The sequence below is a fragment of the Balaenoptera acutorostrata genome, chromosome 20 (assembly GCF_949987535.1).
Source record: "Balaenoptera acutorostrata chromosome 20, mBalAcu1.1, whole genome shotgun sequence".
Taxonomy (NCBI): Eukaryota; Metazoa; Chordata; class Mammalia; order Artiodactyla; family Balaenopteridae; genus Balaenoptera; species Balaenoptera acutorostrata.
The window spans coordinates 9,504,995-9,521,903 of NC_080083.1; the positions used below are offsets into that span (position 1 = coordinate 9,504,995).

The following is a 16,909-nucleotide window of genomic DNA, read 5'->3' on the forward strand; positions in this document are numbered from 1 at the left end:
CTTGCCTTTAGGTGAAATTGCCTGTAGGTGAAATTACTCTAGCTGGACTATACAGAGTGTGTCAGCAGAATGCCCCAGCTTGCCTTAGGACTTCTTTTTCTTTTTTTTTGGCCGCACCGCATGGCATGTGGGATCTTAGTTCCTGGACCAGGGATCGAACCCATGCACTGTGCAGTGGAAGCACGGAGTCTTAACCACTGGACCGCCAGGATAGTCCTGCCTTAGGACTTCTAAATACACAGAGAGATTGAGAGAGGAAGATAGAAAGATGGATAGATTGATAGATGGATGGCTAGATAGATCCTGAAAATGGGGATTAAATGAAAGTTTACAGATTGAATGTTGAGACTTGCCCCAGACTCCCTCTTCACCCAGCTCTGAGATTACCTACAACCAGGCTTACACCCTCCAGGCAGGAGTTTGGAAGCATCTTCTCTGGGAAATCTAACCAGACAAGGAAAAAGACCTAATGGTACTGACATCAGGGGTTCCTCAAGGAAATGGCCTCACGGCTCACCCTATAGTAAAGTTCACGGTCCACATGCCTCCCTACATCCCATACAGACACACTCACAGTTTCCAATCAGTACCTTAGTGTCCCGATCTTAAATATGAGCAGACAACTGAGGATTACCAGACATTTGAGGAAAGCCTTTAAAATGAAAGATGGAGGCCAAAACAAAGAAAGAACGTTTAGAAGAAATACAGACTACACAAGGAGAAAAACATTTTTAAAAAAACCTATGATGAATATTCTCAGATGAGAAAAGAACATATGTCCATGAAACAAAAACAGAATGTTTTTAAAATGCAGAGAATAAGAGAGCTCTTAGAAATTAAAAACATGAGAGCAAAAATAAAAATTCAGTAGAAGGAGGTATGTAATGTACAACATGATAAATATAATTAACATTGCTGTACGTTATATATATGAAAGTTAAGTTCTCATCACAAAAAAATTTTATTTCTTTAATTTTGTAGCTATATGAGATGATAGATGTTCACTAAACTTATTGTGATAATCACTTCATGATGTATGTAAATCAAATGATTATGCTGCACACAAACTTATACAGTGCTGCTATGTCAATTATATCTCATTAAAACTGGAAGAAAAATAAATAAATAAAATCAATTAGGGAATTTTAAAAATTTCAGTAGAAGGGTTGGAAAATAGAAATTAAAGAAATCTCCCAGAAAGTAGAGCCAGAAAATGAAGATGGGGAGAAAGGAAAGAAAAAAAATTTCTTTTTAAATTATAGGATTAGTCCATGGGATTCAACATCTGAATAACAACAAAAGTTCCAGAAAGATCACAGAGATAAAGGAGGGAGAAAATCATCCAAAAAATAATAATAAAAATTTTAAATGTTTCCATAACTGAAGAACGTGAGTTTCCAGATTGCAAAGACCCACTGAGAAAACACTAAGACATTTCCATGGAAGATTTCAGAATTCTAGGATAAAGAGACGCTCCTAAAAGCTGTGGTTGGGGAAAGAGGGAAGGAAAATAAAAATAAGCTTCATACATAGGATTCAGAATAAGAAAAATTTCAGGTTTCTGAACAGCAATACAGCAAACTTTCAGTTTCTGAAGCTTGAAGACAATGGAGAAATGCCTTCAAAATTCTTAGGGTAAGTTATTTCCAATCTAATATTTGATACCCATCCACACTGTCAATTAAGTACAAGAGCAGACCAGACATTTTCAGACTTGTAAGATTCCAACAAATTTACCTCCCAGGCATCCTTTCTCAAGAAGCTCCATCAAAATAAACCGAGAAAGGTGAGTACATAGGTTCTGGGAAACAGGCTGTCAAGAGAGGGGCAAAGGTCCCTAAGATGGATGTGAAAGGGGACTCCAAAAGTACAGCCTAAAGATCAGACTGTGTGCTGGAGCAGGTCTAAGGGCTCCGTGAGAAAGTTCTTCAAAATGAAATAGATCAAATTCCTTACGTGTTTGTATATTCTTAAGAAGAGATTAACATAACTAGGGGAGAATTGGGGGATAAATTAGAGTACACAGAAAACTAAGCAAATGAATAAAAGATACAAGGCAAGTATTAATTTCAGGGAAAACAAAAATGATGCAAGAAAGAAAAACACCTATAACAATCCACATGGTTCAACTGTGAAGAACATTTGCATAATCATAACATGTAAACATGAAACACAGATCCATCCAGAGTTATGATATAATATTGGAGGGATGGGAGGATGGGAAGTAGGGATGGGGTGAAAGAGGGGTTGGAAAAGAGGGTTAGCAATGGGAGGTCAATACTAGTGCTCGAAACAGAAACATCAAGAAGTAGCAATAACTGGACTTCCCTGGTGGCGCAGTGGTTAAGAATCCGCCTGCCAATGCTAGGGGACACGGGTTCGAACCCTGGTCCGGGAAGATCCCACGTCCTCGGAGCAACTAAGCCCGTGCGCCACAACTACTGAAGCCCACGCGCCTAGAGCCCGTGCTCCGCAACAAGAGAAGCCACTGCGATGAGAAGCCTGCGCACCGCAACGAAGAGTAGCTCCCACTCGCCGCAACTAGAGAAAGCCCGTGTGCAGCAACGAAGACCCAATGTGGCCAAAAAAAAAACAAAAAAGTAGCAATATCTGTATGCCATTTTGAATTTGAAATATGAAGGTGAATACAAACCCCCCCCCCCCATAACAATACAATTTAAAAACTCAATTGAAAGTGATTGACTCTGAAGAGCTGGGGAATTGGGAGACTACTGTTTTCTTATATAGGTCTTGTAGAGATAGTTGACACTTTAAATAGTATACTGTATATCTATGATTAAAAAAAAAATAACCCCATGGAAGGGGGGTAGTTACAGAAGGAGGCTGGGAGATCAGTTAGGAGGTTATAGCAATTTTCAAAGAGAGGTGATAGTGGAAGTGGGGTTAGGGATGTGGACAGATTTGAGAGATATTTTAAGTTATCTCTATTCTTTCTTTAAAAATCCCTCCCCCTAAATGCCCTCCCCTCTGTTCTCCCTGGAATGGACAGAACCCAGGTGATTTTCACTCCATACTAGTCAGCCCCAGCACTTAATAGAATCACCCTACAGGAGGTTAATGAAGTGATGAGTGGGTGGGAGACCATGGGGTGGCTGCAGAATGGATTGATGCCGGGGTGCAAAGACACCCTATGAAAACTGGTAAGATCTGGGTCAGGGTGAGCGAATAACAAAAAAACAAGTGTAAACTCTGAAAAGCAAAGACAAAACAGGACGGGGGCAAGATACATTTTGGAAATATTGTTTCCTAGTTCATAATCTTTTCTTCTGCATTAGTATTTAAAGTTTTATTTATTCATTTTTCTGAAGTACTACATGGGCGAGGCACAAAATTCAGAAGATCCAAAGTGGCATGGGGAAAAGTCCCCTTCCTTCCGTTACCTGGACACCCAGTTCCTCTCCCTGGAAGCAACCACTCTCTGCTTGTTTGTGTGTCCTTCCAGAAATAATTCATTCTGAGTTAAGTTTAAAAAGTGCCATCAAAAGATAACTTGTTCATGTTTAAAAGATATTCATCCCTGCCAGATTAGATGAGCCAAGGGCATGAAACTGGATTCTTCTTGCTCCCATCTGTGGAAGGGGCAGACAAGCTTCATTATTTCTCAATCAAGTTTGTCCTAAAGGCCCATCTGTTGTAAACTCGTTTTAAGGGCCCAAAACTGGCACCACTCTGGAAGAATTTGGGCCTTTGAAGTGTTGTTTGGCTGAATTGTATTTTTTTTTTTTTTGAATTTTAAGATGGATCTTCAACTCTCTAGACTCCATTGATCCTGTGTTTTACAATTTACACATTTATGTTACCTGCTTGTCCACTTTCAGTGTCTAAATTATGACCATTTAACCAATGGTTCCTCCACAAAAGGAATAATATGTTACCACTGAAAGTGAGGATGTGTTTAATAACTTAGGAAGATGTTTCTGATTTATTGTTAAATGAAAAAACAGGTTGCAAAAGAGTTGATCCCATAAATCCCCACATACTTAACTAATTATATGTATATATGTACATTGAAAAAATCTAAGGAATCAGTACCAAAGGGTTAAGAGTAGAGATGTAAGTAAGGCTATGGATTTTATTTTTATATGTCCCTTCAAACTTCTCTACAACAAACCTGCATTACTTGTATAATAAAATATTATGAAAGTAGGAAATGAACCTGTTTCCCTTCTTGTCTCCATGGGTCCTAAAGGTTTGTTTTGGTTCTGCTGAACTGAAAAAAAAGGCTTTGTGACTTTTGAAAAAGAAAAAGCACTCGCTAGCTGAGCGGATTTTTTAAAAAGTTGGGGCCAGTGGTCCTTCCCAGTGTCCCTAGAATGCCGCCACCAGGTGGCAGCCTGTTCCATCTGTTGAGTCGGTGGGCCTGCCTCAGTCTCGGATTCCACACAGCCCAGTCCAGACACTGGAGGCCTTTGTCTGGGTCCCAAACCTGACCAACAAGCCTGATATATATGCTAGAGGCCAGAGCCAATATTCTGGTCCATTGTGGGTGAAAGTCATCTTAGGCCCACTTTTATCCCCAGGAGCAATATCCACTGACCAGAAAACACTGAGGAAGGGTCGTAATAGCTGAAGCTTGTCACATCCTCAATTCCTCCACCCAACACCACATCAACACATGGGAATTCTCATTTATTTTTCACCCTTAACAAGGAGGTGGGAAGGCTTGCCTCTTCCTCACCTCTGTTCTTTCCATCTGGGAATATTCACCTCCAACCCTCCTTCCCTTCCTTCCGGGAGGCCTTGGTCAGTGGAGACAGTCTCTGAGGACTGCTTGAGCTGGTGGGGATGAAGAAGCTGAAATGGAGATCCCCAAGGGATGGCGTCACTTTCCTGCCAACTCCCTCATCGCCTCTCCTTCAAAGCGAAAGCAGTGCCAACCTTCAGCTTCCGTCAGATCTTGGGCTCCTAGGGCCTTATACAAGTCCATAGCCCCCTTGTTCCAGTCTAGGACTGCCAGGCGGAACTGGGAGCAGCCCTTATCCAGGGCCACCTGTGGGAGAAGACACCACTCACTTTCCTGGGTCAAAAAGGAAAAGACTTTCTCGCCCTCCATTCAACCCAGGTGCCTCCCATACAGCTTTGCTTTGCCAGGTCCCAGCTTGTAGCTCCATCCCTCTCCTCACCTCAGCCACTTTTTTGATTATTTTGGAGCCAATCCCCTGACCTGATGTGGGGAGAAAAAGACAAAAAGAGGGATTGTCTGAGTTGAAGGGGATCAGAAAAGACCATAGGCTAGGATTAAGAGGCAAGGGATGGTGGTCCAGTCTATGGGTTGCTTTTCTCCCAGCCTGGCCTCTGCCCAGTACCCCGATACTCTGGCTTCACGTAGATGTCTTCCAGATAAATGTTTCGTCCCTTCCATGTGCTGTAGATGAAGTAGTATAGCCCATAGCCCACCGCACAGGGCCCTGAGAGAGAAAAAAAGAAGGGTCAGGCCGCTGGGCACCTGGGGGAGAGACCTTTGAGGCTGACTGGAGAGGGCACCTCTGAGATAGGGGTGCTCTTACCCTGTGGCTCCCCGGGGACAGGAAGAATCTCTGCTACCAAACAGTGATAGAAAGGATTCTCTCCAAAGCCATCTGCTCTCAGGGCTGCAGAGATCGGAGTTGTGACAAAGAGATAGAGACAGAAGGCCTGGGTGTGTGCCCAGTCTGGAGTTACTGCCTGGGGAACCCATCCGTCACTTCCACCCCAGCCTCCGTCAGGACTCAGGTGTTGGGCCCGTACCTTCTTCACTGATCTTCACCTGGTCTGAGAGTTTCTCGTACTCAGCGAGTTCCTACAGCGTGCGGACAGAGGCTAGATTAAGGCAGGAGGGCCTCGCTGCTCCCAGAGCAGGAGCCCTGGGCGCGCTCCTCCCTCTGCTCCCACCTCCTCCTTCCCGCCCCCACTCCAGCAGCGCCGCTCTGACCCCCTCTGGGACCCCGGTTTCCGGCCTGCAGCCCTCACCCGAATCAGCCTCAGGATATTTCCACAGTCTCCCTCCTTGGCTTCTCGGATCAGCACGGAAGCCATCCCGATCTCCACCGTCTGGGACCGAAGTCCAGGATCCCCACTTCCGTTCTGCAGGACCGGGCGAAGAGCAACGGGGACCCTTTAAGGGGCCTCCAAATTCGGATCCCGGAAAGCCGGGGGAGTGGTGGGGAGCGAGGTGGTGGGGGCGCCGCGGGCTGGGAAGCAGAAGCCCGATTCCGGCTGCCGCGGGGCCGAGAGAGCGGTGGGACTAGCGGTCCTCACGGCCTGGTAGCCCCTAATTTCGGGCCCCGCCAGCGCGCACCTGCCAGCCAATCAGCTTGCAGAGCAGGCATGTCCCCGCCCACCCGCCAGCTCTGCCCCTATGGCCGGGTATCTTGACCGCACTCCCCGCAGGGGTCAAGGCTGGACTGCCGAGGCTTCCTCGTTGTTGTTATCTGGGTGTTCCAGCCTCCGTTGGAGAAACCCCACGGCTCGAAAGATACCTCCTTCTTTAACTGAAGTGTGCAGTGATTACCTGCTCTACCCTTCACCCCAACTCACCCATTCCAGCCCATCCAGACTCGGGGTGAGCCCCAAGACCTCCAGCTCTTGCCTACTGGCTCAAAGTGTTACTTCTCTTGGGGGCATTTGTATTTTAAGATGGGTCAGGGAGAGGGTGATGAATTTCTACTGGTAAATGGTTAGGCCTTGTAGTAGACGGCTAAGAGAAGATAATGGGGAGAAGGGACCAGGACTCTTAGTATCCACTGAATCACACTCAGAGACAGCACCTCCCTATGCAGCAAGCCTCAGAGGCCTGGGAAAATACTGAGGGAGGAGCTCAGAGTAGATACCAGGCACCGTGCCTGTATCATCTCGATTCATCCTCATTCACAGTAGCTCCGGAAAGTAGGTATTTTTTCACATTTTGCAGACAAGGACACTAAAGAACACAGGTGGGGTGACTTGGACATATGGACACCAAGGGGGGAAAACTGCGATGAGGTGGGGATGGTGATGTGCTGAATTGGGCGATTGGGATTGACATGTATACACTGATGTGTATAAAACTGATGCCTAATAAGAACCTGCAGTATAAAAAAACAAACAAAACAACTAATACTAAACTTTCATTGGGTTATTTGTATGGAAATATGTTAATATAAATGTTTCAGACATTACATGAAATTTCTAAAAATCTTATATTTGTATTTGTATGGAAATATGTATGGAAATATGTTAATATAAATGTTTCAGACATTACATGAAATTTCTAAAAATCTTATATTTGTATTTGTATGGAAATATGTATGGAAATATGTTAATATAAATGTTTCAGACATTACATGAAATTTCTAAAAATCTTATATTTGTATTTGTATGGAAATATGTATGGAAATATGTTAATATAAATGTTTCAGACATTACAGGAAACGTCTAAAAATCTTATATGTTCTGGTATAATGTTATAAGTAATAATCCTAGTTATTACTTTAAAATGTATATCTCAGAAATAACTAATTTTCTTGTCAACTGCATTATTATGAACTTTCATCAAATCTTTAACCATGGTCATTTTTAAGTCTTTTGTCATTTACAGACAGTTCTGGGTGTACTCTGATGATTTTGCAAATATGTTCCTATAAAAGAGTTTCATCTCCAAGAAATTCATGGAAAAGACTCTGACAAGTACAGGTTTCTGGTAACTGACTGTACTGCTGAACTGAATGAATAAGCATTTTCAGAACTCTAATGAAAAACTGATGAACTCATAAAACTGCTAACAAAAGATCAAGATGAAAAAAAAGAAATTAATTACATGGGACTGAGTGAACTGATGAGGATGAGTATAATTTTTGTGACTTTCTGTCTGAATTAAAAAAAAAAAAATCCCACAAGGACTCAGAGGAAAAGAATATACAAATCAATTTTCACTGCAAAGTAAAGGAGCTGTTACAGTGGAGGATTACTGGACTGAATGTCAATATTATGACATAGTATAAGTGTGTTTCATGTTTGGTAATTGCAATCATTGTTGCTTTTGTTGTGGTCATCCATGTACAATGCTTGGTGTCAGTCTATCTATCTCTTGTAAAAATAAAATACAGTGTGTGTGTGTGGAAAAAAAAAAAAAAAAAGAAATGGCCCTGGCTGGGGTGCCTGGTGTTCCAGAACCTGTCTGGAACCAGGCAAAAGGTGGAGTAGGGAAAGAAGGAAACTAATCCTGAGCTCCAGTGGACCTATAAATCTATGGCTTGGTGGCCATGAAAAGGGCAAAGGGCTCCAGGAACTGGCTGAGCCCGGGGTGCAGAAGATTTATGCCCTGGTTTTGTCAGTTTTGGAACCCCCCGCGCCATCTCGGGAAAAGGCTTTGGAGGGTGTGAGTGTGGAAGGAAAGAAGTGATCAGCCAGGACCATTTTCAGACATCCCCCTCTCTGACCCCTTTCCCGGGCCCAAGGATCTGAGGGTCTCAGCAGCCCCGGAAGTCACGGCCGGCCCCTAGGCTCCCTCTGGGTAGAGCACCTGGTGGGACCTGGCTGCTCAGGGCATGAGCGTGGCAGCAGGGGTGAGAGCAGGGCCAGAAGCAGGGCTGGGAGACAGGCTGTGGTGGTGGCGAGGGCAGGGAGCCTCCAGTCCGGGGACTGCATGGCAGGGGGCAGGGGGCCTGGAAGGGGAGGTCTCAGGGACACTGTGGAGAGAAGGCTCCCGGTACACAGCCACTGTGAAGGGGAGAGAGAGGAGCAGGAAGGAGAGTTAGGCACCAAGAGAGCTCTGAAAGGGCTCCCTTCCCCTACAATCCTCCTCTGGGAACCCACAGAAGGAGAGCTTCCCAAACCTCCAAAGGCCAGAGCCTTCCTGGCTTGACCTGTCATAGCATGTGTCCTCTTAAAACACTTACAGCCCCTTAGCTGTGTGTCACTAAATGTCCATGTCAAGGTCAATACCGTCCCATGTGGTCCACCTCTTCCCTGGGGGTCCATACTCACCCTCCAGGAGCTTGGGCACAAAGTGGGCGGCTGCCTTGGTCTTCTTGACTCGATTTCCCTTCATGACTCGGCCCTCCTTGTCCAGGCCCAGGTACCAGGACCGGCCAGAACGACGCTGGCGATAGAGAGCAGAGGCGTACAGGACATAGTAATTCTCAGAGACGCACTCCTTAAAGCGACACTCAGCTGTGAAATGTGGCTGAGGAGACAAAGACCCAGAAAGGCACACACAGACAGAAAGACAAAAAGACACATCACTGAACAGAAGGGAGCCCTGGGAAGAACAAGGCAGGATATAATCCATACGTTTGAGCCTGGGAGAGCCAACTTCTGAGCCCACGCAGGAACTGGGAGAAAGGGAGGATGAGGAAGAGTCTGGTGGCCCCCGAGGGCCAGGAACTAGACTTCTGGGGGCCTGGAATAAGAAGATAACTTCTCTCTGCTCTACTCCCAACCTCTCACCATCCAGGGGACCTGGAGGGAATTTCTGCTTGGAGGAGTTCCTGAATCCTTCCCCAGTATCCTGAATGACTCTGGGGAAGTGAGTAATAATGAGGTCTAGAGGAGGTTGGAGAAGACACAGGGGTCCTAAAAGGTTGAAAGAGTTGGACATTCAAAGAGCCTGGGGGTGTTTAGGAGGCTATTGGAGGAGAAGGGATTGGAGGGACCCTAGAGGAGGTGCTTGGGAGCGGGCAGTGAGGACAGGGTGTCGGCAAGAGCTGGAGGGAGAGGAAGCCCTGAGCTGCAAAATATCTGCAATTGGGAAGGCTGTAGCTAGGGGAGTCCCCTGACTCCAGGCCACTCTGCCCCCTTGTCTCACCGAGCTGTAGAGCAGCCCCTCAGCGTTCATGGCCATGTAGTGACCCAGCTTGGCACTCTGGATGGTGACTACACGGAGCCCCACAGGGATCAGTTTGAAGTGGGCTGGGGGTGGAGAGAAGAGGTATCAGTACCCCAAGCCTCCAATCCCCATCTGAGCCCCCCCTCAATTCTGGTCCCAGTTCTACTTCTTCCTTTGCGGGGTCAAAGAGCCAGACTGAAAACAACAGAACCTGAAGCCACAATAGGATTGTCATCTCCTATGCCTGCTCTCCCCCTTCCCACCCAGCAGCTGGCTTCCCCTCTCACTGAAAGAGCTGGTGTCCTCTGGGGTGCCCTGGATACTCCCGTCGGGCTTCGCCTGGAGGTAGAAACCCTGGCAGCAGAACAGTTTGGTGACGATGCCTTTGAGCTGAGGCTCTGGAGAAAGAGACATTCATCTTGGAACATGACACCTCTGTTCCCAGAAACATTGCTACACTTGGCGGGATCAGAGGAGAGAAAGAAAGGAGGATGGAGGGAAGGAAGAGGGTCCCAGGGCCCCAGCTCCCTGACCCTCTAAGCAAGGTCTCTCCCACCTCTCTTTGACTCCAGAGGAAGCTGGGGTGTGGGTCCCTTCTGCTTCCTCTAACCAGCTTTCAGTTTACTTGACTGAAATTTATTTAAAGGCTTAATTCCTACTCTACAGCTCAACCAGAATGGGGGGAGGGGAGAAGAAGGTAGAGGAAGGGGAGAGATACATGGAAAGGCAGAGGACAAAGGGAGACAGGCAGAGCTGCTGAAGCGGCAGTGTGTTTGCGAATGGCGGGGGCAGTAAGGTGACCCCAGGGTAGGGGCGCCCCCTCAGGAGTGGGGGTGGGACTGGGCCTGACGCTGACTCAGCACCTGCTGCTGCGGCTGCCGCTCGCTTCTCGCGGGCCTCGCCTTGGCCCAGCGCCGGCCTGTCTGACACTGACCCACCTGTCTGTCTGTCTGTCAGTCTGCTGGCTCGCGGGGGCCCAGCCCTCCCTGAGGCTCAGCCTCTCCCCTTCAGCCAGGTAACCCGCCTGGGATGGGGGATATTCGGTAGCAAACCAAGGAAATGGGGGAGGGGCCAGGGAGCTGGTGAGGCAGGCTGACTCACGTGGGGGCTGGGTCCCACTCAAAGGGTGGGCTGCGGACCGTACCACTGCGGAGGGCCGGCGGCGGGGGGAGGAGGACGCCAGCGGGGGGCGGGGGGGTCTCCCCCTAGGGGAGCTGGGAGCGGGCGGGAGCGAGGCCAGAGGGACTTCCCGCCTGTCGCACCTGGACGGGGACCACACGCTAACCCTCACAACTCTCCTCCCCCGGCGCTTGCGGCCGAGTTCCCGGTACCCCCTCGTAGATGGTACGACCCCCAGTCTCCGTGCGGGTATCCAGCCGTGTAGTGTTGTCTGAGTTGCTCGCGGCAGAGGGTCCCCTGAGCCCGTGGGACCCGATTTCGGAGTCGCGTAGGCGGTCATGGGGGAGTGCCCAGCTCCCTTCTTGAAGTGCAGGTCACGGGAGGAGGGCGCACAGAGGGGCGGACTGGCGAGGTAGCTGCAAGGACACCCCGGGGAGAGCTGGGGAGATTGGTACCGAGCCAGGCAAGCTCGGCGAGGAGGAACGGAGCCAAGGCTCGGAGGAGCGGGAGAAGCGGGGCGGGGGCGGGGCTGCCGGAGCCGCAGAAACCCTCGGGGTGACCCAGGCGTCCGGAACCCCCAGGCCCCTCCGCTCGGCATTGAAAGAATCGCGAGAGACCGCACGTAGGCAGAGGACGGTGGGGGTGGGGACTCGTGTGTTGGGAGGGGGGCGAGCGGGAGCTGCCAGGCTTCGGGGCACCAGGCTTAGCCCCTCAAGCCTTCCCCTTGCCCTCGAAAGCAAGGAGACTCGGGGTTATGGGCGAGAGAGAAGGGAAACTGAGGCATCGTCTGGCCGAGGGTTTGTGGTCCAGGCGCACCCCCTTTCACTTTCGGGGAGCCGCCGTCAGTCGGGCCCCGCTCTTCCGAGTCCCTGGCCTCAACCTCCCAGGCAGAGAGACCCCCGGCCCGGAGACCCCGCCCCAGCCACTCACCCGGGCAGCGGTCCGGCCGCGCGGGCCGCCCCCCGCACAGTCGCACCTTGGACAGCAGGATGAGGAGCTGCTTCTGGCAAAGGGACTTGGTGCCGCGGGGACACACGCGCCGCTGCGCTGACACGGGCCGGCTGCCCCCGGGCTCGCGGACCTCCCGCTTCTGCCGGATCAGGCTGCTGGCCGGTGCCGCCATGGCGCCCCCGGAGGAGACACCCCAAAACCGGCAGGCTCCCGGAGCGCGCTGGGCGCCCCCAGAGAAGCCCGCTAGCTCACCAGGACATGGTCTTGCCTCTCCGGTCCGACTCGCCGCCTCACCCACGGGACCTGAGGATAAGCCCTAGACGACCCCCACCCCAGGCACCAGCTCCCACCCTTGGGCCTCGTGCTAGCTTCGCCAGACCCAGCAGCCTATGTACCTCTCAGTTGACCCCACCCTCGACCTTTGCCCCCCACAGAAAACTCCCCCTTCTCTGATCTCCAGTGTCCCTGTCCCCCACTAACACTATCCCAAAGCCAAGACCCTCACATTTTCCAGGATGTGGTTCCAATATCCCCAGGCACCTTTCCACCCTATTTCCGGGCCCTGCACTCCTGCCAAAGCCACTCTTGTAATTTTAAGGGTGTGGGTCCTTAGCTTTGGGGATATTAGCTCACCCCACCCCTGCTGGGGTGCTGCCAGTGTCTAGGAAGAACCCAACCTTGGTGTCTTTTCCTTTGCCACCCTCTACGTGAGGAATCCCCCACTTTTTTTCACTGAAATCCCCCAAAAACTATGCCTTGAAATATCCAGACTGTCGCCAATCAGCAAGAAGAGGTTCCCAGACCCTGTCTCTGGACGATACCGGTTTTTACCAAGTCACCCCCATTTCTAGTGGCACAGGGTTCCAGCTGCTGAGCCCCTTTCCTCACCTTGTTACCCTCCACTCCTTTTGAAGTCACCTCCAAATCCGCCCTTCCTAGTGGTTACACCAGGTGGTTGTCTGGAGGGCCCTCTGTCACCTCGGAATAAGGAGCATAGGTTTTTGGCTTTTTTGTTTTTTTCTGGCAGCCCCTAATTTCCTCGGGGACAGCTGGTGCTGTTTAGATCCCACGCCCTCCAATCCAACCAGCCCCCCGAGAGAGGAGTGCACCCACGTTGTCACGGGTCCCCAACTGTGAACAGACCCGCTATAAGGCAGAGCGCATCAGAGCTTTCTGCGACAGGGCTTCCTTGTCCTCCCCGGGACTGCCTATAGCACCCCCTCTTCCTTCCCCGACGCCCCTCAACCTGTCCTGTCTTGTCGATCCGGGGACGGCTGGCGCTGGCTCTGGTTCCAGGCTCCTCCCTCCCTGTACCCCGCAAGCGGAGCTTCCCCCCACGCCCGGCTAGGCGTCCCGGACCCCAGGAAGGAGTGAGGGTGTCTCCGCAGAGCGCCCTGGTCTGGCGAAGTGAGCACTGGGCCTGGCGGCTGGACCAAGCGGAGCGGCGGCAGCGGCGGCAGCGGCGGCAGCGGGAGCGGCTGTGGGAAGCTGAGGCGGCGGCGGCGACAGCAGCTCTCCCCTCCTCCGAGAGCCGGCCCGGGGGCGGGGCAGGGGGTGGAGACTCTGGGAAAGAGGTGGGGGGGGTGAAGCTGGGCGGGAGGAACCCTGGGGTTCCTTGGAGGCAGGGAGTGGGGACGGTCTTAGAGACAGGTGGAGCCGAGACAAGGCCGCATGTCTCGCATGTCTCGGGGTTCAGAGGAGGAGGGACAAGGAGGCGACTCCACTGAATGGAACTCTGGATTGGGGGAGAGGTTGGGCTTAGATAGATGGAATGGCAGATGCCCCGAGAATGGAGAAAGGGACCCTACTGCCCGGGATGGAGGACAGAACTGGATGAGGAAGGTGGGGGGAATAACTGAAGAGATAGCGGTGGTGGTGAGGTCTAGCCTGGGGTGAAATCCGGCCTCCTTAATATCTCTGCTTTTGTGTGAGACAAATTGGTCAGTCCCTGGTCTCCATACCTTTCTCCTTTACACGTTTTTTCAGCAAATATGTTACCCCCATCCCTATTGACTCCTAAGAGAAAAGACCATAAGAACTGGCGGGAGATGGATGCCAGAGGCTGCACGGGAGCAGGAGGGGTGCTGGCCACAGATTTGGAAAGTGGAGAGGCCAGAATGGAACGACCTGTGCCAGGGATGCGGCGGGAGGAGGGTGGGAGGAAGCGGAGGAACCGGCGAGGAGGCCTTCTAGAACGGGTTCTTCGGGCCCAAGGCGCTCAGCCTGTCTCCCAGGTGAGGGGAGAGCAGTCCCCTCCACATCCCGCTGGCCAACAGAAGCACATTCCAGGTTAGTAGGAACAGCGTCTTTAATGGGCGCCGCCTCCCACGCCGGCTAAGCCGCCCCCCTTGCGTGCAGCCTTGGCCTCTTCTACAGCGGCGCGCAGGGCGCGGGCAGGGTCCCTGCGAAGCAGGGCCAACGCCCCGAGCAACGAAGCGGCGCCGTCCCCCGCACCGAGCTTTTGGCCACTCAGAAAATAGTGGGGCAGCGTCCCAGCCTCGAGCACCCGGCCCAGCTCATCCAGCAGCCCGAGGCAGCAGGCGCCCGCATTCTCGGGTCGCGCCAGATAGAGCGCGGGCAGCCGCTCGCACGCCCAGTAGAGCAACGTCCGCAGGAGATAGGGCGCCGCGACCCTAGTCCCGGCCACCAGCGGGCGCAGCAGCGCCTGGGCCGCCGCGTGCGCTTGCAGCAGGGGAACGGGTATGCGCATCTTGAGCGCCAGCTCTTGGCGGGCGAAGCAGAGCTGCCATCCGGAGGCGCCCGGCCGCTCTGTGCCGCCGCCGCCGGGCACCAGGTAGAAGGAAGACGACTCCGAGGCCAGCGGGCCGGCCCACGAGTGGCTCCGAGCCTCCTGGGGCCAGCCGGCCACGGACACCACGGGGATCAGGTCGAATAGCAGGAGGCGGCGCGGGGACCCGGGCGTAGCCAGGAGGATGGTGGTGACCCCCGCGTGGCGGGCTGCGTGGACCAAGCGCGGGGCACCCGGGACCGGAAACAGGGACTCAGCGACCGCAGCCAGCGAAGCAAAGAACCAGGCAGCCACCTGGGCGGGGCACAATGTGGGCCATGCCTCCCGAGCCTCCGACGGCTGTGGCACTGGGCTAACGTCGGCTGCTTTGGTGACGTCACCATTCGTTTTTTTCAGTGGTGAGGGGAAGTCAACATCGGTTACGTCTTGTTGAGGCAATTCTGGCACTGAAACATTACTAGGTGATTTTTCCAAAGACTCGTGTGCCTCAGGCTCAGTGACGTCACCGTGCAGCTGGTCCACGGAGATTTGCGGATCCTTGGGAGTTTGTTTGCTTTGGGCTGGGTGGATCGAATCACGTCCTCCTGGGACTGGGGGTCCTAGGCAATCCTGCCATGCCTCCCGGACCGAGGTTCCGCGTACTTGCTCTGGGAGGAAGAGCCATGCGTAACAGGATCCCACGTCCGGTTGCAGCTCCTGCCCAGTGCCATCTAGCGAAAGCACGGGCACCAGGAGGGTGAAGCTGGCGTCGTAGTGAGGTCCCCGAGCGTAGGGACCTAGAGGCGCAGGCCCCAGATCCAGGGAGCCCTCGCGAATCCCGCCACGAAGCAGCAAGAGCTCTGCCTGTGGAGGAAAGCGAGGGTCCCGGCGGTGAACGAGACCTAAGGAAAGAGAAGGGATCATAAAGGCGTGATCCAGAGCCGGGGCGGGGTGAGGCGGAGCTGAGAGCTGCAAGTTCCCGAAGGCTGGGAGGGTTACTTACCAAGCAAAGAGAAAACAAAGTCCTTGGCCTGGAGGAGATCTGGTCCTGGCTTGGGACCTTCACTCCAGCTCTCCTGCACACCCAGCTCCTGGATCAGCTGGGTTAGTTCTTGCAGCTGCGCCCCAGAGCAGAAGTCGATGTCCGTGAGCGGCCGGGCTGGGGCTGGGGGCGGTGGGCCCCACCAGGGAGCACTCCCCCAGACCGCGGAAGCCATATGGCTCTGTCGTTTTGGGGCTAGGAAATACACAGACGGGAGGAAGCCCAGAGGGGCCGTTCCTTTTGCTGCGGAAAACTGGCCCCCGTTCTTTTCTCTTCCAGAGGCCAAGAGGGTTCCCAAGGCACAGTGCGCCAATGGGTCTGCAGACGAAGGGCCCTAAATTTAGTCTTGAAAGGGAACAAATAAACACCTCCTCCGTCCTTGCCCTTTTCTCATATGCTGGTCCCCGCCCCCATGGAACGGTTCACCTGACTCAGCAGGTAGAAAGTAGCTGTTTGGCCCCTCCTAAGGAATGCAGTAGCCTCCTTCGCTGCCCCTTGTCTACGTCCCCTTACCTCTTTTTCAGAAGAGGCTAGTGGTTTACGGCTTCCCTCTTAGGGGTAGCTACAAAGGCTGGGAAGAGAATGGATAGGAAGATTCAACAGGTAACTTCTTCCTGCTGCCTGCAAGGCCACGCCCCTAAATTATAACCACGCCCCTTTCTGGAGGCTGTCGGGGTGGTTCCGGAGCAGCCCGGCCTCCAGTCAGAGTTCAGTCCATCCTTTCGCTCTGCAGAGATTTCGCGGCTATCTGGGGGGTTGTAGTTTGTCTTCAAAACTACCAGGGCGTTGGGGCCACGCCGCCACATCCTTTCCGGTTCCGTTCAAGTAGTGCCTGATGGAAGCTGTAGTTTCTATGCAGATAAACTATTCTGTGTCTTTATAAGGCTAGGTCAACTGCACAAACACTCCTTGGGGTTAGAACAGAGGCCTAATAGGATGGATCTGAATAGCAAACAATAATGAGGGACAGACACTAGGGCATGCGGAGAAATAGGGGACTCTACATCGCACTTGGGAGCAGAGGAGCCCTGGTCATTTAAATCTAGAAGGGTTCTTGCATGCAATTATAACTTCATTTTAGAGGTGAGACTGCAAGCCTAGAAAGGGTGCACATGACTTGTCCAAGGTCAGAGCTGAGCCAGAGAGGTGTTGGAAATGGGCTCTCCCGCTGGGACGTATCTCCTTGGAATCGGTGGTGGTAATGTTAGACAAGAACACACCGATAGTGTGCCTGTAGTGACCCAGGGATGGACATCTGACTCAG

The 16,909-nt window shown here is 52.1% G+C and overlaps 3 protein-coding genes across 4 annotated transcripts; all 3 read right to left on the reverse strand.

Moving 5' to 3' along the window:
- Positions 1-3,604: 3,604 nt before the first annotated feature.
- On the reverse strand, positions 3,605-6,551 carry LOC103017109 (thialysine N-epsilon-acetyltransferase). The gene is made up of 6 exons (XM_007166433.3): positions 5,971-6,551; positions 5,749-5,800; positions 5,529-5,612; positions 5,328-5,429; positions 5,145-5,185; positions 3,605-5,011 (listed from the first exon to the last, which is right to left on the reverse strand). Exons 1-6 carry the CDS (start codon positions 6,034-6,036, stop codon positions 4,844-4,846), a joined length of 513 nt encoding a protein of 170 aa, XP_007166495.2. The 5' UTR covers positions 6,037-6,551; the 3' UTR covers positions 3,605-4,843.
- A 1,620-nt stretch (positions 6,552-8,171) lies between these two features.
- Positions 8,172-12,073, reverse strand: LOC103011271 (fibroblast growth factor 11). 2 transcript variants are annotated; one of them, XM_057535409.1, is made up of 5 exons: positions 11,855-12,073; positions 10,093-10,203; positions 9,785-9,888; positions 8,965-9,079; positions 8,172-8,697 (listed from the first exon to the last, which is right to left on the reverse strand). In XM_057535409.1, the coding sequence occupies exons 1-5, from the start codon at positions 12,045-12,047 to the stop codon at positions 8,519-8,521; spliced, it is 702 nt and encodes a 233-aa protein (XP_057391392.1). In that variant the 5' UTR covers positions 12,048-12,073; the 3' UTR covers positions 8,172-8,518. The 2 variants fall into 2 exon arrangements, with proteins under 2 accessions (XP_057391392.1, XP_007166475.2); XM_007166413.2 differs by having other exon boundaries at positions 8,965-9,163.
- Positions 12,074-13,469: 1,396 nt separating this feature from the next.
- LOC130705856 (transmembrane protein 102) lies at positions 13,470-16,383 on the reverse strand. Its single transcript, XM_057535401.1, has 2 exons — positions 15,607-16,383; positions 13,470-15,505 (listed from the first exon to the last, which is right to left on the reverse strand). The coding sequence occupies exons 1-2, from the start codon at positions 15,818-15,820 to the stop codon at positions 14,184-14,186; spliced, it is 1,536 nt and encodes a 511-aa protein (XP_057391384.1). The 5' UTR covers positions 15,821-16,383; the 3' UTR covers positions 13,470-14,183.
- Between the last annotated feature and the right edge of the window lie 526 nt (positions 16,384-16,909).